At 41.7% G+C, this 27,302-nt stretch overlaps 4 protein-coding genes across 4 annotated transcripts in view; 3 read left to right on the top strand and 1 right to left on the bottom strand.

Moving 5' to 3' along the window:
* The window catches only part of eIF5B (eukaryotic translation initiation factor 5B), a 31,146-nt gene extending 11,273 nt beyond the window's left edge, over positions 1-19,873 (bottom strand). The window contains exons 1-7 of the mRNA XM_018099513.3: positions 19,468-19,873; positions 18,117-19,357; positions 16,639-18,061; positions 16,388-16,520; positions 8,187-8,263; positions 5,433-5,628; positions 4,209-4,316 (exon numbers count right to left, since the gene is read on the bottom strand). Coding sequence (XP_017955002.1) covers positions 4,209-4,316; positions 5,433-5,628; positions 8,187-8,263; positions 16,388-16,520; positions 16,639-18,061; positions 18,117-19,357; positions 19,468-19,538 — 3,249 coding nt within the window. The 5' untranslated portion in view covers positions 19,539-19,873. The remainder of the gene's footprint in view (positions 1-4,208; positions 4,317-5,432; positions 5,629-8,186; positions 8,264-16,387; positions 16,521-16,638; positions 18,062-18,116; positions 19,358-19,467) is intronic.
* A 254-nt stretch (positions 19,874-20,127) lies between these two features.
* On the top strand, positions 20,128-21,159 carry LOC108650459 (uncharacterized). Its single transcript, XM_089259149.1, has 4 exons — positions 20,128-20,309; positions 20,409-20,538; positions 20,663-20,990; positions 21,031-21,159. Exons 2-3 carry the CDS (start codon positions 20,452-20,454, stop codon positions 20,843-20,845), a joined length of 270 nt encoding a protein of 89 aa, XP_089115275.1. The 5' UTR covers positions 20,128-20,309; positions 20,409-20,451; the 3' UTR covers positions 20,846-20,990; positions 21,031-21,159.
* A 55-nt stretch (positions 21,160-21,214) lies between these two features.
* Positions 21,215-25,201, top strand: armi (probable RNA helicase armitage). The gene is made up of 5 exons (XM_018099254.3): positions 21,215-21,616; positions 21,673-22,101; positions 22,203-23,762; positions 23,818-24,621; positions 24,680-25,201. The coding sequence occupies exons 1-5, from the start codon at positions 21,215-21,217 to the stop codon at positions 24,977-24,979; spliced, it is 3,495 nt and encodes a 1,164-aa protein (XP_017954743.3). The 3' UTR covers positions 24,980-25,201.
* A 331-nt stretch (positions 25,202-25,532) lies between these two features.
* CycJ (Cyclin J) lies at positions 25,533-27,239 on the top strand. The gene is made up of 4 exons (XM_018099572.3): positions 25,533-25,722; positions 25,778-25,964; positions 26,032-26,448; positions 26,514-27,239. Exons 1-4 carry the CDS (start codon positions 25,648-25,650, stop codon positions 26,939-26,941), a joined length of 1,107 nt encoding a protein of 368 aa, XP_017955061.1. The 5' UTR covers positions 25,533-25,647; the 3' UTR covers positions 26,942-27,239.
* Positions 27,240-27,302: the final 63 nt, after the last annotated feature.

Genomic DNA, 27,302 nt, shown 5'->3' with positions numbered 1-27,302 from the left:
ACGATTTCCGCTACAGCAGGGGGCGCCCGTTCCCTTCACTTTTTTTTTTTTGCGTTTTCGAGTCCATGAATTAAACAAGATCTGGACAGGAGTTGAGGCGCGAACAAAAAGGGATAACGACTACGGCTGACGATACGGCTACTATGGCTCTACAAAAACAAATTCAATTCAACCCGGGGCATTTAATTAACAGATGAAAAACACAGCAGCAGCAGCAGCAGCACCATATGAATAAGCTTTCATTTCCGCTACAACAACAACAACAACAGCAACAACAACATGAGCAATAACACTTGAGTGCTGTTCAGCGCCAACTCGAGGCATGAATGAAATTATTAAAGATATCGATCGACTCTTCGATCTTTTACCAAAAAAAAAAAAAAAAGCAACTGGAAAACGAGTAGCTGAGTAGCCAGGGCAGCAGCTCGAACAGGAGCCCACTCGACGGGTAACAAATGAGTGCAGCAGCAGCAGCAGCAGCAGCAGCAGCAGCAGCAAAGAGTTGCTCCAAATTAAAAACCATTCATATAGAAGGTCTGGCCGGTAGCTACCCTGTATTTGGTAGAGGATAACCTATTTATTAATACTCGTAAAGTTAAAACTAAGTTGCAGAAGCAGTTGCAGCAGACATTGTTCAACTAGTAGTAAAAGTAGTAGCAGTAATAAAACAAGTAGGAGAAGCACTCAAAAGCAGCAAAAGAGGTATTATTGCACCAGTAATATAGAATAGTAGAATAGTAGTAGTAGTAGTAGCATGTATGTCGAAAGAGTAGTATAAATGTAGTAGATAACAATACAATAGTAGTAAAAATGAAATAGTAGTAGAAACTAAATATGTAAAAATATTAATAATAATTATAATAATATAGTATTAGTTTTCATATGAATAGAAATGGCGATATAAAAGTAGTAGTAGTAGTACTTCAAGTAAAAATAGTAGTAGATGTACCAACGAAAAAGTAGTAGAAGTATGCTTAGTAGCAGTGGTAATAACAAAGCTGCCTCAGTGAATTACTATTCAGTAGTGCTGCATCTCATCAGCTCAGACACATCATACCCTTTTGAGCAACATTATTCAAGGGATATACAATATGTTAATATATAAGAAAAATGTGGAGATCTCATCGTGTGTGTAGCAAGTTTATAAACTTTACACAACTAAATTTCGCTTTCTCGAGGCGCTTGCGCTTTAATCAACTTGGCCAAGAAGCGAACAAGACTATTTAACTCTTTTTTTTTCCACAACAGAGAGCTAGCCATGCAGATAGTGAGTAGATATGCAGATACACACACGCACACACAGGTACGCACACTCACACACATTGGCCACATGTGAAGTGTTTGTCGGATTTGGCGCTGAGTAACGCCTCCAACTTCCGTTCGCTATTCACAAGCCGGTCGAAAAGAAAATGAGAAAAACAAGTCGGACGGGGCAGGCAGGCTATGAGCGACTAACAGATATGCTGCAAGTGGAACGCATATGATTTAGTTAAGTTTAGGCTGCAGTTAAATAAAAACCTTAGGTTCAAAGCTTTATCCAAAGTCTGATAAATTTATACGATTTTTATTCGCCCTCCTTGTAATTCAAAAGATTGATAACATTTGCCGCTGCTCGACCACAAAATTCAACCCTTCGAACCTTTAAATTATGCACCAAATTTACCCTAATTAACCCTTGCAGAACTTTTCATGCAGGTCGAATTACTTTTGACTTTGACTTTGGTCCGTCTCCGCAATTTGCGAACCTCAATCGGACTGGGGTTAAGGGTTGAAGCTATCGATCTCGGACACCACAAGTACGGGAAGTGGAAGTGGTTTTACGGGATGGACACAACGGATGGTCAAGTGGCTCATCAGTTGCTTGGCCGTTGTAAATGTTTCTTGGGAACGGAAGTTTTTGGTGGTGCGCAACAAACAATTACGCGCCACTCGAAACAAAGGCAAAACTTGAAACAAAAAAAACAAAAAATAAACGAAGTGATGTGGCTCAGAGTAGAGCCGGGACTGGGGCTGGCGTGCAAGTGGTTAAGCCACTGTCATTACAGATTTAATTAGATAATTAATAAAGGCAATCAATGTTAGGGCCAAGGTCTGCTGCTGCGACGAGCGACCATCTGGCGAGCAGTTAAGCAACGTATCGAACGGCTGACACGCACGCGCACCAGTTGAGGCCGCTCCAAAGGAAGTGGGACCCCTCGTTCGAGTTGACGGAAATCGCGAGGCAAAGGAACGACAACAACAACAACAACTACAACAAAACTGACGACAGCAACAACACTCGTTCGCATTCTTTGGCAGCAAAAGCAGAAAAAAAAATCGTGCACATTTAAAGTAGAGTTGATTGGGGAGGATGGGGAGAACTCACATGTTCTGGTAGTCCCCAAAGCCAGCGTCTGCCGCGGCTACACAGACTCAGCAGATGAGCTACAAAGAGGCGAGCTTTTTCATTTAAGTAGAGTCTGACAATCGACAATCGATAGCCGATAGCTATAAACTGATTTTAAGCCAATATTGTGGTATATGATAAATCAGGCTAATGAAACGATATTAACTTTATAGCAGATCCTATCGCTTACGACTTGTATAGAATATTACAGAACCCATCAACATTTATCGATAATTTTGACTCTACAAAACCTACACCAGGTCCCATGTAGAGCATTGCATACTCTACAAAAGAGCACACAAAATCTGTATGAATTTAACTTTAGAAAGAGCTGTAGCTGCTGCTGCTGTGGCTGCAGAGTGAAGAGCCGAACAAAAAAAGGAGGAAAATGTTAAAAAGAATGACGATGAATGACGGGAAGCGCACAGCTTAGCTGCGCTCCGTTGGATAATTGAGGAAGTTATAATTGCCAATGAAGCCAACCAGCCCAGACTAAGAGATTGCCACGCCAGAACGGGGGGAACCAGCTGTCCAAGCGTTCCATCCATCCAACTGCTCTGCGTCCCGCCTCCCGCCTGCCGTATGCCGCCTGCAACAGCCAGAGTGTTCGAACCCTTTGCAAAAAAAAAAAAAAAACAAAAACACACACACACACACAAACAAAAAAGATCGCAGTAGCCAATTCAAGTTGTCGTCGTTGTTGCTGTTGCCGTTGGTTGTTTTTAGTTTTTGTTTGTGATTGTGGCAGAGAGGAAACAGTTATTGTTGTCTCCTCTGGCTGACGATGACGGGAAACAGGACATGTCTTCGCATAAATTGAACGCCTGTCCAGTCGCAGCCGCGTCGAGTCCAGTCTCAGCGGAAGGACATTAATTGAAGCACTCATTCGCATTCGCATTCACATTCACAATTCAATCTAATCTACGTTTTGATTTATGAGATAAGCATAAATTAATACAGAATGTGCTAGCGTTTAGAATCTAGTAGTATTAGGTTAGCTGAGCTTGCTTAATGGAAAAATTGTGTGAAGGGAGTTACTGAAAAAAAAAACCTTAACAGGAGAGCTCCAGTTCTAAGTTTCTAAGTTTGCATTAAGAAGGTGTGTAAACTGGAAACCTCTTTCAAGATGTTTATGAAAACTTTTATTCTCTATAAGAGTCACATTTAGATTATATATTCAAGAAGGGATCTCAAATGTGCTTAAGAAACGCTTTAGAAATCAAAAAAGTTGTTCGCTTACATATATATATTTATACTCTGTCTTTCTTCATCTTCAATACAAACTTCAAATTTCCTTAACATATTCAAGGAACTATCTCCCACAGCTGTCCACCTCACATAGTTTTCACTGTATTATGTTTTGTGCATACGTATGTATATGTGTATGTGTATGTGTCTTAAAACGCAATTGCATCACAAGAGCATTGGCAAATAAACAATAAATACCAAGTGTAGCAAACTCGAGAAACGCGCACCTGTGTCAACAATGGAAAAAAAGCGTCTGAGTTGGATACCAAAACCAAATGCGACGCAGTTTATAAAGATGGGCCCTTACCCTGCATGCATACATACAAAGGCACACAAACAGATACGCACAATTTTTGTATCTGGATACTTGACACGATTTTGAAAACAAGGACTTGCATTGTGTCGCAAGTCGCAAATAGTTCGATGCGATAGACCCCCTATAGATGGATCTACAATGCTTTTCCATTGAATAACCTTTTGTGATACACACACACACATATATATACATATTCACTCTCTCTTTCTGTCTTGCAAAATAGTTAAATATTTGCATCGCCTACTGTCTCGGACTTACCTCTTTGCTGGGCACACAGATCGGCGTGCCGACTTTAACGATTCCATTCTCTACCATAACGCCCATGACAATCGGATCGCGACTGTTGAATATGAATTGTGGCAGTATCTGTAGAGAGGGGGATAAAACATAGTGAAAAGGGGAATTAGTAAATATTTCTGATAAAACAAGGTATATTTTTGGAGAAGTGAAATGGTATTTACTTAACTTTTCCAGCTTAACATTAAAACCAATCAAATCAAATCAAACTCGAAGCCCGTACAACTTTCTTATAAGAAAACTAATCTACTTAATGAAGCACCAACCAGAGCTAATTAGATTCAACTCAGCTGCTATCTGCAGCAACAATCTTGAAGCTTATATTCAGAACAGATCTAAAGCTTATCTTTATCTAAAACTAATTCTTTAATCGCTTTCAAGCTGAATGCAATTTGTGTTGTTCGCTTTGAAGAGCGTTGCCAATGCTATTTGGCCTGGAGCAGACAACTCGAAGAGGGCCAAATGCAGGCAATGATATGAGAATGTAAGAGGCAAGAGTTAATAACTTAACTAAACAACATCATTGTTGTTGCTGCTGCTGCTGTTGTTGTTGTTGTTGTTGTTGTTGTTGTTGTTGTTGTTGCTGCTGTTGTTGCTGCTGTTGTTGTTGTCAGGCAGTGGGCAAGAAAAAGGTCTGGCAACTGGACACAGCTGTGAGCCCAATTAACAGCACAGTGGGAGACAAGACGGTGGCTAGAGACAAGACTGCAGCTCCAGACACGACCAGAGAGACCAGAGAGTCTTGCCTAGGGTCGAGTCGACTGCAGTTCGAGTCGTTGTTGAATGCGACTATAACCTAATGATTAGCTATAAATCAAATATGCTATTTTCAACATTATTTGAGCAGGAAGTGTGGACGTGATGCAAGCGTCTCACCAAACAGGCCTTAATCGATCGTTGGCTCACCTGCTTGGCTGATGGCTAATGATGCCAAGAGCCAGAGAGGGGGACAGAGAGAGAGAGAGTGCGACTGGGTGGCTGTAGTCAGCCACAAAGGCGAGTTGATTGCATTTTACACCTGTAGCTCACATTTGCTATAATTATTACTTCGATCAAGAAATACTCAATTCAATGAGCTAGGATATTTGCTTGTACTCGACATTTAATATATAACAATTCTTAGACAATAGATCATGCAAATTTTAGTCATTTGCCTAATCTTAATTACTTGGATTCTTCACTCACCTTCAGTTTGCATGGAAAGACGGCAATCGAGCGGAATTCTTCGCGTTTCTTTTGCTTCAACTCCTCGCGGTAGCTGGTGAACTTATCGAACAGATGATAGATAATGTCCGCTTGGAAGATCTTGACACCCAGCGAATCGGCCATTTCCTGTGCCTCGCGCTCCACTTTCACATCGAATGCCAAGATCGTTGCATATCTGTAGAACGAGTGTAGAACGAGAAAGAGTTGGCCAATTAAATCAATAACAAATGATCATCTTGCATTACAATTATAATTATAATTATCATCATCATCATCATCAAATATCAGTAACTATTTGGGTTTTCCTGTCTTTGACTATGTCGAACGGAGCCAGGAAGCGTCAATAATTGAAATGAAAAAGAAGAAGCCGGCGTCTATGCTACCTCTTCTTCTTCTTCTTCTTCTGCTACTTCTGTGCTCAACGTGCTTTCAAAGACAGGAAACAGTTGGCATTAAGTCGATACGTGCCACCCTTTGGAGTCAGCCGACAAGACAGGTTCGGTTCCACACAAATTGTTGAATAAATCGAGAAGGTTCTCCTTACTTTTGATGACGAAAATAGTTAGGAAATTATTTATGACTTAGTGTTGGGTAGTAGCTAGGAGGAAAATTTTCAGAAGTGCTTTACCAAGCTAACGAATGAGGAAATCTTAAAATATTGTGGAGCACTCAGGGCGATACTCGCACATCGAAAAACTTTTGCGAAGATTGATTATATATAGAGGATGAAGCGGTAAATTGGGAGCACTAGGAAAGAGATAATTAATGGGAGAACGAGTAGATCATTTGACTCTTAAGATGTCATAGAAGATCATTTATGTATGAAATATCCAAGCTATGCCAGCATAAAAACTTTTCTCCCTAGGAATCTTTCATTCAATGCTAAAGATCACTCATTTTATTGTCTATATAAATTCCATTTATAGTCTATAAATATATTTTAAAATCAGCTTTAAGAAATTCCACAAGAGAACAAATTTTAATTAATAAATAAAGCTCATTGTTTGTGGATCTTTCGCATTGGGTGGTTAAATATTTTGTTTTATGCTGCCTCGGAGTGTAAGAGTTGCCATAAAGACGGTTAAAGTTATTTTTTATGATGCTTGTGGCAAGATAAATGTGGACAGCCAAGGACGGAATCATCATCATCAACATCATCGTTGTCAGGGAAGACACTTAAAAAACAAACAAACTGAAGAAGAAGAAGAAGCAACGCAGAAAAAAATACACAAATTTCGTGATCACCTGCAGCGTAAAAAGCCAAATTTTATGGTTAAAAATTCCGTGCGCGTAAGAATCATCAATAAATAAACGGCAACACATAGTAAAAATGTAATATTGTGTTTATAGCCTGCCAGCGAGTATGCTCTAACCATCTCACTCGCACGAAGAGCGAGAGAGCAGCAGCAGGAGAGCGAGTGAAAGAGAGAGTGAAAAGGGGGTGGGCTGGCAGAGCTGGCATTAAATGTAATATTGAGTTTATAGCCAGCCGGCCACTCACTCATTCAAAAACACTCCAAAATAGAGAGTGGGCGAAAAAAGGAGTAAAGAGAGAGGGGGAGAGGGAGAGAGATAGATCGAGGGTGGGCTGAACTGCTTATTTTATAGCCTGCCAAGCAAGGCTTACAGCTTCAAACTCTCACTCAAGAGCAATGCAAAATGCAAGCTGAGTGAGTGAGAGAGCAAGAGAGGTGGACATGTCTGAGTGCTTTGGCAATGCATAAATAACTCAAATGGCTGCGCATGCGCAAAGGGCCGGATGCGTTTGGCAGCGGAAACGACGCGTCTATTACATGGGCGTTGATATGCAGATACAAATGTGGCATTCGGATACATTTGTATCTGCATAGCTACACACACTTCTATTGCTCTGTTGTTGCCGAAGTTATCGCCTCATGTGAGGCAGTAATGTGAGCATGTGGGCCGAACGAATTGTAAATGTAGCTGCAACTGCAACTGCAACTAACGTATCTGAAGCTGTGAATATTATGCTGAATGTATCTGCAGGTGCGAGTGCATCTAAATGAACGTATGTACCTCTGCAAAAACATATGCAGCTATACATTCATCTATATATGTACATATAAAGTAACTCATCTAGCTGCGAATGCATTTGTGTCTGTGCATCTGCATTCGCTTTGTTGCTGCTAAGCAGAGCACAAAAACAGTTGTCGCTGCAATCGGAAACTTCTCAGGCAGCAGCCAAGAGGCAGCGACGCCGCGCTATTCGCAAAAGTTACTCTAATGAGATAAAGCCGCCGTCCAGGCATAATTTTCTTAAAGGGTATCTCTCGCGCACAACAATAAATCATCGGGTATCGCAGGCAGTGGAAAGGAAAGTGCATTCTCTGATTGCCGCTAAATGAATCACTTAACCCGGAGCAACCACAGCCACACGGAGTCCATGTCGGCTATATCAGACACGCTCTTCAAAGAGCCGCACGGCACATTGTTTATAAGTCTTTTGTTCTTTGAGGTGCTGGCGGAGGGGGCCAACGGAGAGGGAGGCCGGGGCATGGGGAATGGGGAATGGGAATGACCAGTCGCTGGTGTTAATAAAGTTAAGCTGCAATAAAATTGAATTGTTCGCTGAATGCAACATTGTTGTCTCCAACAGCTGATATAATAATGATATGTAGCCTGCCTCCGCTTATAAATGGACTCCAGAGATCGTTAAAATGCTGCCGACTGTGCTTAGAGTGGTTAAGAGTTTAGTATATTTGGTTAACTTACTGCGCCTCATGCTCCAACATTGTCGAAGCCTTCATCACATCACGCTTGACCACGGGACCAATGCGAATGGCAGAGTACTGCAAGAGACAGAAGAAAGAAGCGGGAGAGAGAGAGAGAGAGAGAGAGTATGGATTAGATTAGGAAATTCGTAATAATGATACGTTTACATTTTAATAGGTGTGCCAAATGCCAAATGCCAAACGTAAACCCCTTGAACCATGCTCAAATTTCAAATTCTGACGCAGCAAATATGGTTACCAAAAAAATATAAAGGAAAAATAAACCTGATTGTGGGCGTAGAAAGTGCGTAAGAGCAGCCGCAAAGCTAATTAAATTAAACGCACGACATCGATACGATATACGGGTGCTAAAAGGTAAAAGGTCAACCGACACCTGCAAACGCATTGCTGACGTCAGCACTTAAGCACGCTTCAGCGTGGGTCAGAGGGCAAGGGTTGTTCCCTGACAAGTGCCCAGCCAGAGACAATGTTCGTCTTTCTCAACAAATTGAATGATTGCGTTGCTTATTTTATTTGATGTATCTTTCTCTGTTCCTCTTTATAGTTTCTCAGTTTTTTTCTTTATTTTTATTGCTTTGCTAACCCCTGGTGTTTAGGTCTGCACGTTCCGGTCAAGACTTCCGTTCTTATGCACATCTATTTATCTACATTTCGGGCCAACTTCCTTCGCGCTGTTGATTTCATTAAAAATGCGGTCGCAACGTGTTTATGAATGAAAATTAAGCAATAAGCTCTTCAAAATGCTATCGCGTGCGTGTGATTGTGTGTGTGCGCGTGTTTGTATGTGTGTCTACGATGCAGGAAGAATTACTTCCGTTGTTGTCGTTGCTTTTTTGTTTTCATTTGAACGTATGAACATTTACTCATTCATTCATTTACTCATTCATTCGCTCGCTGGTTCACTCATTCATTTGTTTTTTTGCTGTACGATTTCAAAGGGTATTCCAACTGAAGCATGCCATTTTTGTAACCCTCATGCAGGAGTTAGCTTCGACTGCACAAATATGCGAATAAATATGTACACATAATACATGATTTAAATTTTCATAATTTGTTTACAACGTTTCATATTAAAGGACATTATATATAGTAGTCTGATATTTTCTCTTTCATTTGTCCCGCCAGGGTATTTTCTCTTCCATAACCTTGCTAAGTTTCCCTATTTTTTTTTCGCTTGTTTTTATATTGACGTTCTTGTTGTTTTGTTCGGTTCTTGGCAGCAACTACGCCGCATTAATGAAAACGTTGGCATTGTCCACTTCTTCTTCTTCGCTCACTTCCTTCCTTTCATTCTTTTAGTGCCTAAATGTAGATATATAGTACATGCCGCAAAAACATGAGAACAAGCACACAAAATTAAATTCATTCATTAAATTCAGCGATACGATGAACACGCCATGGAGTGGGAAAGTGGGCTAGCCGATGAGTGAGAGTGAGCGAGCGCAACGCAGGCAAACAGGCAAAGGGTGAGTAAGAGGAGCGCAGTGTAGAAAGCAACGCACGAGTTAGGGCTAGAGAGAGACAGCTAATTGAGTTGTTTGCAGTACAATGGACTAAATTTTTTAACCGTTTTCTTCTCTGTTGTCGTTGTTGTTGCCTGTTGTTGTTGTTGTTGTGCACTTCTTTTTGACATTCTACTTTTTGCTGCCTAAAATGGTGTTGGCCAGGGTTTTATTTTGTTCATTCTCTTCTTTTTTGCGTTTTACGTTATTTGAGTAGAAGCAACAATTGTTAGAACTGCGAGACGAGTAATTAATTTGCTGTTTCAGCTAGCTTTTGCTACTACTTCTGCTTCTGCTTCTGCCTCTGCTTCTTCTGCATATTCTCCTGATTTTGCATTTCGTTGTGGGCGTCGTTGCATTCGCATATTTGCATGCAACTACGTCTCGATTACAAATTGTTGCCAACGCGCTTCGCGCTGAGCATGGCCGAGTGCCTCGACTTGCGAAACTTGCTATAAGTGCGAGTGTCTGCTGTGTCTGTGTAAGTGTTGTTGACTTTTAATTAAAATGCATAGGGGGAATCAAATTACCTACACTACCATAACAACGTATCTACGTACTTGCAAATACATACATACATATGTACGCTTATATGCTTGTAGCCTCTACCTAGTAACCAATGCTGATATTCCATGACGTCGTCGCCCGCAGAAGCAGCAGCAGCAACAGCGACTCACAATTATGGCTAAAGCAGCCACAAAAGTAGCAAAAGCTACAACAGCAGCAACTTCGTTGATGGCTGCATAATTACAATTACAGCCCAAATACCTGAATTAAACAAAACTAACCTAACGGGCAGCCATTCCCAGGCAGCATGCGTTTTCCCTTATACTCTACAATTTGTATTTTAGCTGTGGCATTCAGTTTGTTATGGCAGAATTTATTCTCTCTTATGTGCATATTCTCATATCTATATATCTCTCCCTCTCTCTTTCTATCATTCTCAATATCTATTATTCAACTTATTGCCTTCTCGATATCATATTACACATTTCAGCGTATTAGTTTCGTCTGCTAATATATTCAATTTTTTGGCACATTCAAGATATCTGCTTTTTCTTGTGTTGAATTTGCTGAGTGTATGTATGTATATACATATGTACATGTGTGTGTGTGTGTGTGTGTGTGTTTGGATATTTCTGCGCAATTTTTCATTCATGAAAGAAAAACGTCACGGACGAGCTAACAGACTCCGACTTGGCTGCTTGTTACGTATTTTTCATTCATAAAAGAAGAGGAAGCAGAAAAAGTAACAGACACAAAGAAAACAAAATTGCGTTGGCATGAATGAAACTTTGCTCAGTTGTTGCGGGTGTTTGTGTACATGTCAGTGTGTACGTGTGTGTGTGTGTCTGTGTGTGGGTTTACTAATACCATTACCGAAAAAAAAAAAGAAAAAGAAAAGAGTTGTATAAGCAAACGCAGCTTTTTTTATGAATGGCAGCTTGACTAGCTACGACTACGATTTTGCTATATTTGGTTGTAAGCGACGAGAGGCAAATGTTAATGAAGCCGCAGTTGGCAACGGAATTCAAGCACAGATTGCAGGCCAATTGCATAACGGTGCTTGCAACAGCAACTGCAATGCACACAACCATTGCACCAAAAGCTCTCCCTGCCTTCCTCTCTCCATCTCTTTTGTGGCTATTCCATGACTGCGTTGTCTTTGGTGTCTCGTAAAAATATATACACATGTACATACATATATAATGCAAGCAAATACACTGCGCTCCATAAATCTGCGACCAAAAATTAGATGGCGTTGCATACAAGCTGAGGAAGGGCTGGCGTAAAAATCGAGTAGCTGCTCATAATACGACTTCCCGCTTTAATACGTTGGGCAAACATATACATAGATAGGAATATGTGGGTTACTCTGCTCAAATCTAAGCGTTTCCCCTTGACAACATGAACAGTAGATATCGGTATTTTTAACTGTACAACAGTGGTATGTTAGTATTTATTCATGTATATCATAAATCGTTAGATCACCCTCGCACTGTATGTTGATGAGCAAGCAAAGATTAGAGAGAGGTTAAGGAAGCATAAGAAGAACATATACACACTTATATACATATGTATGTATCTACATATACACACAGACATACCGTGTTAACCTTAAAATTTTTGCAATTCATTTTCGAGGCAGTTTTCATTAGTATTTGAGCATGCTTCTGCTTAATGGCCTTTGGGTGTGAAATTCGCGAAACCATTTAAATTGAGGGGCTGCTAATGAATTATTGTTATTTGTATAAATATTGTGCGTATTGCTATTATAAGTGAATTATGTTAATCTTCAATGTAAGTGTGCATATCTGTGTATGTGTGTGTGACGCACGCCCCCACTAAACACATGGCCAGCAAGATAAAGATGGCAGATGGGCAGTCAGGCAGCCAGGCAGACAGCAACAAGTGCAATTAATTTTTATGAATAGAAAGCGCGGCTGCTGCTGCTGATGATGATGATGATGATGATGATGCTGATGCCGTTACGCCCTGCCGCGTCGTGTTTAATTTATAGAAATGTATAGCAAATGTTTATTTGATCAATAAAATGAATTATTGTACGCGAGCAGATGTGCGTGTGAACGAGCGAGAGCGTGCGAGATAAAAAGAGGGAAAGCTTCTGTTCAGTGTACAAACAAGCAAGCTGTCTGCCAAAATGAATGAAATAACTGAAATGAACAACAACAACAGCAAGCCCAACAGCCAATAAGCATCATGGGGGCTGCATTTAAGCAGAGCGCAAGTGCCAGCAGCTGAGAGCGCAGCCCAAAGAAATAGAGAGAAAGAGAGCAGACGAGAGCGAATAATGTACGTGTATGCGCATGTGTGCGTGTAATTGATTTGTTTTCCATACAATTTATTGCCTGTCTGCTGCGTGTGCTCTTTTTTCTTCTTCTTCCTCTTTTTAGTGAAGCGTGTTTCAGTGTTTTTTGGCGACACTTGCGGAGCTGGTTATTATTATTGAGGTTGTTGTTGCCATATGAAATGCGCTCAATGAAATGATGAATGGGCACTCAAGCCAGACAGAGCGAGAGAGAAAGAGCAACAAGCTGCCCATCAATTGAAGCCGAGCTCATCAAAAAGAGAGCCGCACTCACTCTCTCAACCAATTTTGTTTTTGTTTTTTTTTTTTATCTATTTAAAGTGTCGATTGTTTTCAGCTCGGACGTTGTGCCGTAAATTAAACCTAAACGACTTTTTAACGCGAATGGCAATGTGTCTGAAATCAATGAAAAACGTATTTTATTTTATTTTATTTCTCTTTTTTTTTTTTTTGGCTGCCGCCAACAACAGCAAACATACACACAACAAGACACTTAAATGACAATTTCCGGTCAGTTTGGTCAGAGCCAATATAAATTGGAATCCCTGTTCGTATTTCATAGCGTGGGTGCTTCAAATAATTACTCGATCTCAATGAAAAACACACACAAACACAAATTCAGAAAAAACAACTACATATACATACATATACATATATATATGTATAAGTATTTTGATCTGTTATGATATTAATGCCATATACGATTTCTCGATGAGAGCGCGAGCTACTCTATAAATAAACTCATGAGTGGAAGAAGACGAGCTAGTTATATAACTAGGTAAGTACAATATAAATCTTTGCTGTAGATTATAGAAGAGTTTGTTATACAAGAGTACAAGCCGATTACAAATATATGAACTGCAACTGTATAATAGAGATATAAAATGAAGTATAACACTCCAGTATAACAGCAATACTCGTATAGTCGTATAATAGCATCTAGTCAAGCCAATTTGTTACCTAATCCACTTTCTAACTAATATGCCCTCTCTGAAAGGTAATTAAATGGTTGACAAGTGACATTTGGTATTTGCGTCGGCGCTAGTTAGTTACTAAATTTGGCTTAAACGAAGGCGGAACTTGTTACATAGCCGGCCGGCCCGCTGCCCACATAACCCACACTCAACTCAACTCAGCTCAACTCAATTCAAGTCATGAATGAATGAATGAATGGCAATCAAGCCGCTCGCTGTCCGTCCTCGTCGTCTGTCCGTTTGTCACGCTGTCAGTCCGTCCGACATTTTGCCATAATTGATTTTTGATGCAAACGCAAATATAAGTTGACGGCGACAAATTTTTGCGTTCCAAATGTATAAAACGAACTAAACCATATGAGCGGCTTGCTAGAAGTGGGCATGCTGGAAGTGCAATTACCCTGTACAAAATTTCAAAAGGAATATTCTATTTATTTCATTGACGTTGGTATACCCCATGGCAGATCTAAATTATTAGCTGTTAAGAGAGGAGTTATCCTTGATCGGAAATGCATTCTCGAAGAGTTTTTCTCTGTTTCTCTTAAGATAAAATGTAATGCATGTAGAGGTACCCGATCTAAAATCTAACATATATCACTAGCAACTACTCCATAGTAGACTCAATCGCTAAGCCAGAAATCTTTCGAGTACATTTAGAGATCTCATTGCATCTCAATGATTTACATTAAATAGCTGAGATCACAATTAATCACCTGCCACAGCAACGTTCCACTTTACTTGCCACGCAAAGTGTGTTTTTGTCAACTGTTGTACGCCTCTGACTAGCATTATGTAAGCTTTTATTAGCCAATTTGCATAGTTGTTGTCTCCGTTGCGTTGGCGTCTTGGATTTGGCTTTAGACTCGAATTTGGTGGCTTTGGAGCAATGATGGGAAAACTTTTCGCAGCTGCCTGCATAAAAAGATGATGAAAATGTGCTGATGAGACTGTGGGAAACCCTATAACGCATGTGGGCTGCCCTTAATGAGCTTGTAGTGTTAGCTAATTGACTCGGATCTTGCTCTGTGGGCTCGAACTAGTTTCACAGACTACCTAAAACAAACAAAAACTAAGCTAAATATAGAATTGGATTATGGAATTCCATTTCTCTCAATTGCAATATAGACGATTCAATACATATACATTATATAGTAAAGAATGTAAATAGTAATGTGTTGCTTGAAACATATAACATATATATGATATATATAGCAATAGTCCTGTTAGATATACAATAAATAGGTTAGTGTAGCACTTTATAATGTGTTATACAGTAAACCCAGACTGATCACAACAAATTCTTAAGTTCTTTAGCAAAGAATGCAACAGCAAGTAATAATAATGAACGGAAATATCTGATTACATTATCGGCATATCATACCTATATTTATACACATAAATATATATTCATATAAATATACAAAACAATATGGATTCTATTTATTTTTGTTACTTCCGCTAAGCATTTCCGCTGCCTGGCATTAAATTTGAATATTCAAACGTGTTCTTTAACACAAACAAATATGAAATGCCAATAAAAATATATGTATCTGATATATGCACTTACATATATATACGGTTATATAGAACTGGCATCAAATAGCCAGGCATCAAATGGCAAGTGCCTAAGAATTCATTCATAAAAGCTTATATATAAATATTTAAGCTATATATATATATATATATACATATAGATATGTCTATAGGGTCGCCATAATCACTCAGTTACATACATATATATGTGTATATTGATATATTTATGTGGTTATATGTAATAAGTAGCTGCGTATGTTGTCTCCATACATACAAATACATATACATACATATATGTATATATAGAGCGCAAACTATTTTTAGTTGATGTTCAATCTTTTCGCAATTGGTGTGGGGGGCGGGGAAGGGGATATGCGCAGAAGATTGGATGCTTTGGCTCTTTTGGTTGGGGCAGTGCGTGCTGTTGGCTATGCGCCCGCCTTTTGGCTGCTTGTTGCATGAATCACTCCGAATGTGGCCGGGTTTCTAGTTGTTATTTGTTATTGCTGTTGCTCCCGCTGTTGTTGCTGCTGCTGTTGTTGTTGTTGTTGTCGCTAATGTTGTTGCAACTATTTGCACCGCATTTACAAAAATACATTTTATGTTTACGCCAACAAACGGCGACGTTGTCTGCCGCGCTGGCTGTGCTGGCTACGCAGACTGCGAGCTGCGATCTCAGCAGCAACAGCAACAGCAGCAGGAGACGGAAACGCAGGTGGCGACTGGCGACTGCCAACTGAGGAGAGAGGGAGCAGCGGAGCTGTGCAGCTCGGGGAACTGCGAATCGGGGAATCTGGTCACTGAGATTTAGGCAGACGCCGCCATCGCCCCATGCACTCATAATTTTCCAAAAATACTCTTCTCTACGACAATTTACAACTTTCTCTTCTTGTTGCCATATTTTTCAAAAAATGCTGTTTTTCAAATTAAATTAAAAAACTAAAAAAGCCGCAAAAAAAAAAAAAAAATTATTCTGTGGCTATTTTTGAAAATTTGTCGGCTGATTGAATACTTTGATTATGGTTTTTCCTTAATTGCAATTACTCTATGTAGATCTATTAGGATCTATTACAAATAGTCAAATTTAAATCATTAATAAATTGTTTCATTAATAACAAACTTAGGTTATATATAGTTTATATACGGCAGCATTTAAATTGACTTTGTGTATCTATAATTTTCCTTTTTATAAATACTCATATATTAAATGGGCTCATGACATATATTTAATTATTAAATAACAAAACGATTTAGCTACGCATTAATATGCCAACATCATTTCTATCCCACAAAGGTTTCCTCTCCCATAATTTATTGCTGCATTTCTAAACTCTTCACTTACCGGAATCTTTGAAGTGCGTAAAAATTCGAGCAGAGCTTCCAAGGAGCCTAGAGTCGAGGCCTGCACATAGACACCTGATGGAGCTAATTTGATGTGGCTTAAAGCGCTCTTCAGTTCGCGGGCAACTTCCTCTCTGTAAGTAGAAATAAAATACATAAGCGAGTGCACAAATGGATATTACAGACTACAGATATAGCGCTATTACACACTCGGCTATAATAGACGACTATATAAAAATTCGTTTCACCCACTTGCATATTTCGATTTCATCCGGTTTGTGCGCAATAAGCAAATTGATGCCAGCAATTGCCTTCTCCAGATCCTTGGCGGCTATCTTAACACCCTGGGCTGCCTTCACCTCCTTGTATTCCACATAGGCGTTCTTCACACGCAGCTCCTTCATGGGCTGTGGCATGAGCAGTGAGCGAATTTGTGTAACTATCGGTCCATCTGTGCCGGCTAAGATCATGGTCTGACCCTCGCGGAGTCTGCCATTGATCAGAATGGCATCGATGGTGGTGCCCAGACCAGGTATGGCCTTCACTTCCAGCACTGTGGCCTGCAACTCTTCCGAGTACATCAAACGCTTGGCCAACATGTTTTGGCAGAAGTCCGTTATCATGAACAACAAGTTGCCCATACCCTCGCCTGTGATGGCGCTCGTTGGCACTAGGGAGATATAGGTCTTGGGATCTTTGTTCTCATAGAACAAAGCTGCATTCAATCCTTGCTCAGCAAATTGCAGAATTACATCCTTTGTGCGCTGCTCAAACTCCAGCTGAGTATTTGTCTGCTGCTCCTTGATTACATCCCTGACATCGCGACGTGCCAGGACCTTCCAGTCATAGAGACGATCGATCTTGTTGAGGGCCACGATGAAGGGGCACTTCTTCTTCTTCAACAGCTGTATTGACTCAATTGTTTGCGGCTCCAGGCCGTGCATAATATCCACAACCAAAATGGCAATATCACAGAGAGATGAGCCACGATTGCGCAAATTACTGAACGATTCGTGGCCAGGTGTGTCAATGATCAACAAACCGGGCAAGCGATGCTCGAAGTTGGCTGCATTCTTAACATATTTTGTCTGCTCCTTGATGGCATCGATGGGCACATTGGTGGCGCCAATCTGTTGCGTAATGCCACCCGCTTCTGAGTCTTGGACGTGAGTGCGTCGCAACTTGTCCAGAATCTTTGTCTTGCCCGTATCGACATGGCCGAGCACACACACAACGCCCGCTCGCAATTCGTCTGTGGTGCGTTTCTTCTCAGCATCCCCTTGACGTTTGATGATGCGCGCCTCTGCCCGCAAACGTCGCGACTCAGGATCGTTGGCCAACTGAGCATCCTCCTTTTCGGACTCTTCACTCTCCTCCTCCGACTCATCGCTGTCATCATCGGTGTCATCATCATTATTATCGGATTCGCCTTCATCTTGCGGTTCATTTTTGCCGTTGTTAGTGGTTGTTGTGGTTGCTTGGGAAGATTCCTCCTCTGGCTCTGCCTCGCTGTCTGTAGCATCCCAGCTCTCTTTAACCACCTCCTCCTTGACCGCCTGCTCAACAGCTGCTGCAGCAGCGGCCGCGGTTTCGGCTGCCTTTTGCGCGTCATCCTTGGACTCACCCGCGCCTTCATCCTTGGGCGCTTTCTTCTTGTTGGGACGAATGCGTGTGCCTGAAAGGTATTTAAGATTATTGACTACACTATTCTTCTAACGTCACAAGCTCACCTGGCCTTGTCGGACGCTTGTCATTTGGATCAGGTATTTCCAAGCCCTGCGCCTTGAGTGATTCGAGTAGCGCCTGTGCTCGAGCACGATCTTCTTTCTGCTTTTTGGTCAGAAGTTTGCCTTCGGCTTTTAGACGAGCCTTGCGTTCGGCCTCCTTTTGCTTTTTCTTCTCCTTGCGTTCAGCTTCTATACGTAGAGCCTCCAGACGAGCCTCTTCGCGCTCTTCTTCGAGGCGAATGCGCTCTTCCTCAAGTTTTTGCAAGCGCTCCTCTTCCTCTTTGCGCTTCTTGAGCTGTTCCTGCATAGCAGCCACAATCGCAGCAGACATGCCCTTCTTCTTGGTGTCCTTTTTCTCTTCCTCGGCCTCAGCTTTCTTATCCTTTTTGCCTTTTTTCTTGCCCTTACCCGTTTTGGAAGTATCTTCCGAAGCTTCTTCAGCTTCGGCCTCAACCTCAGGCGCTGCCTCCTCAGACTGAGGCTCAGATTCAGGCTCGGGCTCTGGCGGTGCCACTGGAGCTGCCGCTGGCTTTTGCTTCTGCTCTAAGGCTGCTCGCTGTTTAGCTAGCGCCGCCTCTCTCTTTTGTCGCTCCTTTTTCTCTTTCTTCTTTTGAGCTGCTGTCTTTATGCCGCTTCCTCCCTCTTCATCATTCTCATCATCTTCGGCTTCAGCTTCGACAGCTGTTGCTGATGCTGCTGGTGCTTGCTTTTTGCCCTTCTTCGACTTCTTGTTGAGATCTTCCTGCTCAGGCTCAGATGCTACTGCTGCTGGTGCTTCTCCTGCATATTCTGCCTGTAGTGCCGCTAGCATCTTATCCAAATCCTCGTCATCATCTTTACCCTTGCGCTTTGCCTTTTTGCCCTTCTTTTCATTCTTTTTCTGTGGCTTAGCAACCACCTCTTCCTCCTCCTCGTCGGGTGAGTCTTGTGCAGCTGGCGGTTCGTCATCATCCTCGTCGTCCATCAATAAATTGAAAGCCGACTTCTTGGCGGGCTTCAGATCGGGCGCCTCATCAGCGGAGTCTTCATCCAAATTTTTTGACTTGGCCTTGCCTTTACCCTTCACACTCAACTTTTTGACAGCCTTTGTAATGGTCTCTACTGGCGCATCATCCATGATGTCGCTGCCCTCATCCGAAGCATTGGCATTTTTGTTGTTCTTCTTCTTGTTCTTGCCCTTCTGCTGGTTTTTCTTGTTGTTAGCACTCACTTGATCGTTGTCCGATCCTAGGACTGCGGTTTCACTAAACGGTAAGGATAATACGATTTGTTTTTAATAGGAACTTTGCCAACGTTGCCATCGTGGCAACAATATCAACAACAAAATCAATGGGAATGGGGAAATCGTACTTACTTTTCGTCTGCCGATGAAGCACCCTCGACGTTGGTCAATATCTCTTTCTTGCCCTTTTTAGCTTTAACCATCTTTCCTGTCGTAGTCTCAACACGCTTCTTCTCTGAGCACCCACGAAACGCCGAAATGAATTCACTATTAAAAATCTAAAACACGACGCAGAGGTAAACGAAGGCAACAACGACGACAACCACGAGTGTCTGTATCCTGGTGTTACACCCAAAATGAGTATCAGCTGCTGTTCGGTCTGCTCCCGTTTCACACAAGTTGAATCCTCTGCTGGGCGTTAAATTCACAATTTCTATGCTTCGCAGAATAAAAGTTTATGAATTTTTCTTTGCACGCCGATTTGGTTAGCGAACACGGTGCACCTGTGATAGGGGTGAGCAAATGGACAATTTTTACATCGATAGTTTGTTTACTATCGATAGTTGAAATATTAGTGGTATTTGCTGCGGCAACAATAGAAATTTAAACTTCTAAAATGTAAGCTGAAATCGTTTTTTAATAATTTAATATGTAAAAGGTAAACCTTGGAAATTCAATCGCGCTAGTTCAACATATGGACACATATTACTCTTTTTTATTTTATTTTTTATTTACACAATATATCGCACATAGATCTTATTGCACGACTGTTATTAACATTACATGAAACTGTTGTCTTTGAGTGCCATGAACATATGTTTTACATTTTGTGGATTATGTTTACGTTTTTGGTGATGTGGGACGCGTTCCGACAGTTTAGTCTGGAACTTCGAAGTTTGCAAACGCCGGCTCTAGTTTTCCGCGAAGAACGTAAAAGAGAAAGCATAAATTAAGCATATTTAACGCATTTTCAGGTAAGTTGTTAATATTAAGTATAAAATTTTTAGACTTACATATGTATAAGAAGTTAATTGTTAAGGGTAATGGTTGCTCTCTTTGTTATGAAATTGCAGCGCAAGGCATTTTTCCTGTATTTGCAAAGTGCCCTATAGGATTATGTCGATTATGTCCGGCGACGCAACAGGCATTAACGAGAGCAACAATACAGCCAGCATTTCGGAAGGCAGCAGCAATAGTGCTGAGGTCTGTTGAAATTTAAAGCCTTTTGCTCTTCAGATTTGTGTATACGAATTAGAACTTCATGTTTTTCAATCCTCTCCCTCTCTCTCTCTCTATCTGTCTATCTCTCTTCCCCACCGCTATTCAGATCAAGAAGCTCGACAGCCAGCCTACAAATAAAGTTATTTCGTTGATAACAAGCGAGAGCGGCTATAAAGAGGAATCAAACGACAGCCATTTGAATCGTTTGCAGTTTTTACGAAACGAACTCAACTATATAAGCGAAACCGACTGGATGTACGATAGCCTGGAAAAGAAACAGCAGCAATAGGAAAAGTTTTGTGTAGACAGCGAACGAATAGGGAACGTGCGAAAGAAGAAGTGTAAAGTAGAGGCAGCAAGAAATAGAAATTAAAAGCGTGTAAGGAGGAAGAAGGAACGTTCGCGAGGAGGAATATAAAAGAAACGCTGGCACAGTCACAGCATTGAGAAAAAAATCAAAGAGGGAATTGAAAGTAAAAAGGAAAGAGGCCGATAACATTAGAAAAAAAGCAGACACGGTAATGAGCAAAAATCAAAGAGAGAATCGAATGTAAAGAGGAAAGGAGTCGATAACACTAGAAAAGAAATCGAAATCACTGCAAAGGGCTTACACGTGAACTTGAACGAAGCTCAACAATTGTCGAAAATTAAATTAAAAATGCTTTCGTTTTGGAGTCGAATTTTCCAGAACTGCGAAAAAGAGTTGCAGCAGAACCGCGATCTGCTTGCCCTAGAGCATGATTTCCTAGACCAAATGCCCGTAACTGAGAACAGTGAGAGCAAAACCGATGAGACGAGTCCCAATGAAAACGGGAAGAGCGAAGAATTTGCCACTATGTGCGCATCTCGCAAGGGCGTCATCACACATTTAAGTAATCAAACTGGTATTATAGACAACTTTCTATGCTTTGAGAAGCATATTGCAGCAGATTTCTTCGATGATCTGAATGTGGGGTGTGTGATTGAATATTTGGTATATAAGCAGGAGCATGGTGAGACCAAGGTAATCAAAATACAAAAGATTCTCGAGCAGTCGTGGGAGAAGCCAACGGAGGAAAAGGTGAGCTACATAGCCGGATAGATGAAGGGCATTAATGAATATTTATTCCTCATAAGGTTAAGGAAGTTATGGACTCCTTAAAGCAGGATAATCCAACCTATTTCAATATTCAATTGCGGAACATTATGGGCACCATTACGCAGCGCCAGCCCTCGTCAATCGAGGTTGATACAGATTATGGCGAGCTGACTGTTCAGTTGGACAGCGTTGAATCGACCTTCTTACCCAGAACGGGTGATGGGATTACGCTGGTATGCCAAGTGCAGCTGGATGAAGGGTATGTGGATCAACAGGGCGAAATACTGGAGGTAAAGAAGCTATTTCCCACAATCCTCGAAGAGAAGCAGAAGTGCACAGTCGAGCGGGTCTACGAGGAGTTGATAGTGCTATCATCGCTGGCTTATGTACTTAAGGAAGATGTGCCAATAGGAAGTCAATTGCATCTGGGCGACATTGTCCAAGCAGATCTGATCGAGTGCAAATATGTAAGAAAGTTGAAGTTCATTTAAATATAAATGTAGTCTGATAATTATTTGTAAGATTATTAAATAGTCCATATCTGTTTTCTGCTCCCATAAAAACCCAGGGTAGATACTCTCGACGCGCCATCAAATTGGTTGTGCTGGAGAAAAACTTTGGCGAGATCACGAGAAATCAAATAAGCACCACTGCCGAAGACAAAAGAGCAGTTGCCGTCGAGGGCGTGGATCGCTTCATCTATACAGAGCTGTGGAGAAAGCACCATGTGACACTTCGCCTCAAAAATGTGGGCACTCGGGACTTCGAGCTGCGCTCCATTTATGTACCAAACTCGACAGAGTCACAGATCCGTATTGTGGAGCCTGTTAGTTCGCGCACCATTACAGTTGGCAACCACATTTCACTGGTTTTCGAGGTGCACACCAAGTTCATGGGCGAATCGAAGGAGTACTACTGCATGAAGTTCGATGCGTTTAAGCTGACTCATTTTCTGACCGTCGTCGTCTGCGAAACGGAAGATGAGGCTATCGAGGCGAACCGTCGTATGATTGCTTCCCAACAGCTCATGGTTAATGGACGCAGTGTACAGCAACGGTCCCGCTTCTATACCTTTCAGGTCTATGCAAATAAATCTCCGTTGGTGCCGGGCGAATCGATAGCTACCAAGCGCCGCTTTGTGCCGGTGTATCTTGGAGCCTATGAAGTGCCAGACAAAATGTGCGCCATAGTGCTTAAGACGGACACGATTAAGGGTGTGTGGAAACTCTTGGGCGCTCATTATCCGTTTCTCAATGGGAACTTTAACTTTGTCAATTATGTACAACGCTTTTCAGCTATGCTGCACCTAGAGGAAATTGACTACAGCATTAGCTTTCGGAACTATGACCGCGAGCGAGCTCACTTCATTCGCGAAGGTGAATTTCTCTCGCTATATATAGAGAACCTTGCGGAACGTCGTCCGTCGCTGGTACTGGGCGACACAGTGAATGCGATCAATCCCTGGTTGGAGCCGGACAGCGAGGATAAAAAGTTGTTCCAGGGCGTCGTGCACAAGGTTTTCTTCAATAGAGTGCATCTAAAGTTTCACGCCAACTTTCAGCAGAAATATAATGGCGAGGATTATCGTCTGGAGTTCCACTTCTCACGTTTCGCTTTTCGGAAACAGCATCATGCTTTACCCCGCGTTTGCGACCTAATGGGCGAAAACTTTCTGTTTCCCAGCAAGGTTGTCAAACGCAACCAAATTCAACTGGATATCACTTTCAAGAATGATGAAATGTATCTAGGTAATCAGAAGCTAAAATGGTTTAACACCTCGCTCAACCCCATCCAAAAGCGGGCTGTTTTCCAAGCACTGAGGGGCGAGACGTATCAAATGGCCTATGTCATCTTTGGACCACCAGGCACGGGTAAAACTGTAACTCTAGTGGAGACCATCTTGCAGCTGGTGCACAATGTGTCCGGTTCGCGTCTTCTTGTGGGCACACCGTCTAACAGCTCTGCTGATCTGATCACCAAACGCATTATTGAAAGCAAAGCCTTGACTCATGGTGACTTTGTGCGCCTTGTCTCGCAAAATCAGGTGGAGAAGGATCTTGTGCCGCCAGATCTAGCGCCCTACTGTGCTACAGTAGACATTGGCATAATTGACTCCACGCACGATAGCGTAAGTTGCTCGATATATGTGAAATTCCACATTGCTCAGATTCGATCTTTTGCAGATGATTGTTACGGACTCTGGTTTGAAGCTGCGCTGCCAGGCCAAGTTTTTGGGCAAGCATCGCATTACCATCAGTACTTGCACTACACTTGGCAACTTCATCCAAATGGAATTTCCTCGGGACCATTTTACGCACGTCCTGATCGATGAGGCGGGTCAATGCACAGAGCCCGAGACGATGGTGCCTATTGCCCTTCTAGCCAAGAAGCGCAATCAGGTTATTCTGGCCGGGGACCCTTACCAGCTGCAAGCGATTGTGACCAGTCGCTATTCAAACGAAATGGGTCTAAATGTCTCGTTTCTGGAGCGGCTGCTCCAGACTCCGCCGTATCGCAGGGATCTGCAACGCTTTCCCCACAGTTCGGGCTATAATCCATGTCTGCTGACCAAGCTGCTGTACAATTATCGCGCACTGCCCTCCATCATGTGTGTGTATAGCAAACTCTTCTATGACGACGAGCTTGTCTCCATGATCTCCGAAAAGGATTCACGCGAGGCGCGTTACCTGGCCGAACTGCAGGCAGTCTTTGAGCCCCATGTGGATATGCCGTGCACTCATGGCACTTTCTTTTACGGCATAATGGGTGAAAATTTGCAGGATTTGGATTCGCCCTCCTGGTATAATAATGATGAAGCTCGCGAGGTCTTTCTACTGGCCGTCGCGTTGTTTCGTCGCAATGTGCCTACAGATCATGTTGGCATTTTGACACCTTATGCCAAACAGGTGAAAGTTCTGCGCTCCTTGTTCATTACTGCCAACATGAGCATGCCCAAGATTGGCTCCGTGGAGGAATTTCAGGGTCAGGTAAGCAGCTAACAGTAGAGTTGCCCAAGTTTAAGTCTAATTTTCTCCTGTCTTCTAGGAACGCGACATCATGCTCATATCCACGGTGCGCTCCTCTGAGTCCAACTTGAGATCTGATGCGCGCTATAATTTGGGCTTTGTACGTTGCAACAAACGCATGAATGTTGCCATCTCTCGTTCCCGTTGTATGCTGGTCATCTTTGGTAATCCTCTCCTGCTCTCTGTCGACGATTGCTGGCGCCATTTGATTCTCTTCTGTGCCAACAACAATGCTTACTTTGGCTGTGAAATGCCAGAGTCGATTTGTCGTCAGGGGGAAGAATCGGACGACGCAAATAATTCTGATTTGGTGCCTTAAGGACAATGGACCATGTCTACTAAAAAGCTAGATTTATCCAAAGTTTCATATACTTAAAGACAAAACAAAAATGAATAACTGACGAAATTTTTTACTTTTTATTTTTACTTGCATAGATATGTAAGCATTCCTTATTGACTTAACAATTTACCTAGAATTACTGAAGTTGAGATTGCAAAGAAATTTGTACTTTTTCGAAACCAATAAAATTTGTTTTATTTTGGGACGGTGCTTCGTTTCGTTATTTAGTGATGGATCGCTTTGCAACGCGATCAACATCTTCTGACCGACGCGTGACTCACGAAGTAATTTAGTTAGCAACACGCTACCCGAGCGTTAATGATAGAATAATATCACTGACCAGAGAACACATGTTCTACATGTCTAGTCTATGTGTTCTCTGGTCAGTGATAATATGCATTAAAAGTTAATTTTACATCGAGAAGTTATATATACTACAAATACTTACACTTTTTTGCATTTTGTGCATCGAGCATCATTTAAATGATGCCCATCTCTATGTGTGTACGGTTATGTGTACACACTGTGCTTTTACCGTTACAGCCGGCCATGATTTTTAGGATGCATGTTTTGTGCGCTCATTCGCAATGAGCTGCAAACGTATTCGGGTTGTAAATATACGAAAATTAAATTAATACACGAAGAAAATGACAGAGGCCGTGCTCGAACAAAACATCTTTATGCTCAGCGAAAAAAATGAGCATGAAAGAAATCAAATTGAGGTAAGTTAACATTAAAATAAAATAAATGTTAAACAAGGCTCACTTCGCCTTGTAGCGCCTCTCGAAATTGCAATGGTTGAGCGAGTACGCAATGGACATCTTTAAAACCATGAAGGAATCCGAGATGCGTCGCCGTCCCATACTTTTTATGTCCACCCAAATGGACCAGCGACCAAGCCTACTTCAGCTGTGTCAATTGATCACGAGAACCTATAGATTGAGTCGATGCTCCTTGCATTTGGGTGAGTGCCAATAATTAATAACACTATACATATGTAAAGCTGTAAAGTTCGCTTAATGTAACAACAGCCATCTATTATCTGGATCGGTTACTTGATTTCTACACCATACGCGTGGACAAGCTGGAGCTGATTGCCATAATCTGCATGCACATAGCAGCGCAGATGGAGAATCAGGACGCCTTCGTGCCGCGTTACAGCGAAATGAATCGTCTAATCAAGAAGTCCTACGCGCCCTTTGAGTACAAGGCCGTGGAGCGTAAGGTGCTCACGTTCTTCGACTTCAATTTGATGAGGCCCACGACTGCGAGCTTTGTGGAGATGTTTGCCTGCAGTTTTCTGACACGCGAAGATTATGAAGCCTATTGCCAGCAACTCGATGAGCAACCCTCGCTGGCAATCACATATCCGCGCTTCAATTGCTTTGAACAAATGCTGGCCGCACTCGCTCAGCTGTTGCTGCGCCTTTCCGATTACACGCTGAGCAGTAAGCTGATGAATTTATATATCTATCTACCCCAATATAAATTAAACAAAATTTATTTTATGCAGTTAGCAGACTCTGTAACGAACCCCCTTCCCTGTTAGCTGCCAGCTGTATTGCATCCACAAGACAACTGTGCGGAGTACCCAAGCGCTGGACGCCCTATCTAACCCAGTTGACTAGCTACACAGAACAGATAATAGAGCCATGTGTGGATTGCATTGTAACCTATCATTATTATCAACCAGCAACAGAAGCAACACTTTTTACGGACCAACAGCAACAGTTATCGGAGAGCAGCAATTGGTCCAGTCCGGATTCTGGCTTTGAGGAGCAGCTCTTAAAACCCCATATTAAAATTGTCTCCGTTGAGGTGGAACCCTTCGACGTAATCTCAGTGCAGTTGCAAGGAGCTGGAAAGCGTAATAGAGATGAGGACAACGAAGACCAGCAAACGAAGCGTTTCCGAATGAACGAAAATGAGGAAAATACCTAGAATCGGTATATAAGTTATAAGTATATTCTATATCTACATAATCCAAATATGAATACTTTTTTGTATTATCTACCTATATTAAGAGAGATCAAGTGAAGCTTTAGTATTTTGTTTATAGTTAAGGACTCTATGTTTATGTTTATGCACAGTTCTAAAAGAAATTTAGTATTATATATGCGTACATATATATGTGAACAATATGTGCACTGTAACCAATGAAATTGAGAAAGTTTTGGTATAAGCAAAGATAATGTAAAAGACATCTAAGTTGACTTAGAATATAAGTTTGAAAAGATAATCATATGCTGGTTTAAGAAAATATTGGAAAGGATTCCAGGTACCTGGCTGAGTTAAATATTTT

Source organism: Drosophila navojoa, chromosome 4 (genome assembly GCF_054131105.1).
Source record: "Drosophila navojoa isolate 15081-1374.11 chromosome 4, UAZ_NAV_1.0, whole genome shotgun sequence".
NCBI lineage: Eukaryota > Metazoa > Arthropoda > Insecta > Diptera > Drosophilidae > Drosophila > Drosophila navojoa.
The sequence above is the reverse complement of the archived record's forward strand: the minus strand, read 5'-3'. Positions and strand labels throughout refer to the sequence as shown.

What these genes read in the sequence shown, in the direction of transcription:
- LOC108650459 (XM_089259149.1), top strand. Translation starts at nt 20,452, where the DNA reads ATGTCGATTATGTCCGGCGACGCAACAGGCATTAACGAGAGCAACAAT. An exon ending in GCAGCAGCAATAGTGCTGAG is followed by an intron (nt 20,539 to 20,662) that starts GTCTGTTGAAAT and finishes ACCGCTATTCAG; the next exon opens with ATCAAGAAGCTCGACAGCCA.
- armi (XM_018099254.3), top strand. Translation starts at nt 21,215, where the DNA reads ATGCTTTCGTTTTGGAGTCGAATTTTCCAGAACTGCGAAAAAGAGTTG. An exon ending in ATCTGATCGAGTGCAAATAT is followed by an intron (nt 22,102 to 22,202) that starts GTAAGAAAGTTG and finishes ATAAAAACCCAG; the next exon opens with GGTAGATACTCTCGACGCGC. An exon ending in TGGAGGAATTTCAGGGTCAG is followed by an intron (nt 24,622 to 24,679) that starts GTAAGCAGCTAA and finishes CCTGTCTTCTAG; the next exon opens with GAACGCGACATCATGCTCAT.
- CycJ (XM_018099572.3), top strand. Translation starts at nt 25,648, where the DNA reads ATGACAGAGGCCGTGCTCGAACAAAACATCTTTATGCTCAGCGAAAAA. An exon ending in ATGAAAGAAATCAAATTGAG is followed by an intron (nt 25,723 to 25,777) that starts GTAAGTTAACAT and finishes TTCGCCTTGTAG; the next exon opens with CGCCTCTCGAAATTGCAATG. An exon ending in TCGATGCTCCTTGCATTTGG is followed by an intron (nt 25,965 to 26,031) that starts GTGAGTGCCAAT and finishes ATGTAACAACAG; the next exon opens with CCATCTATTATCTGGATCGG.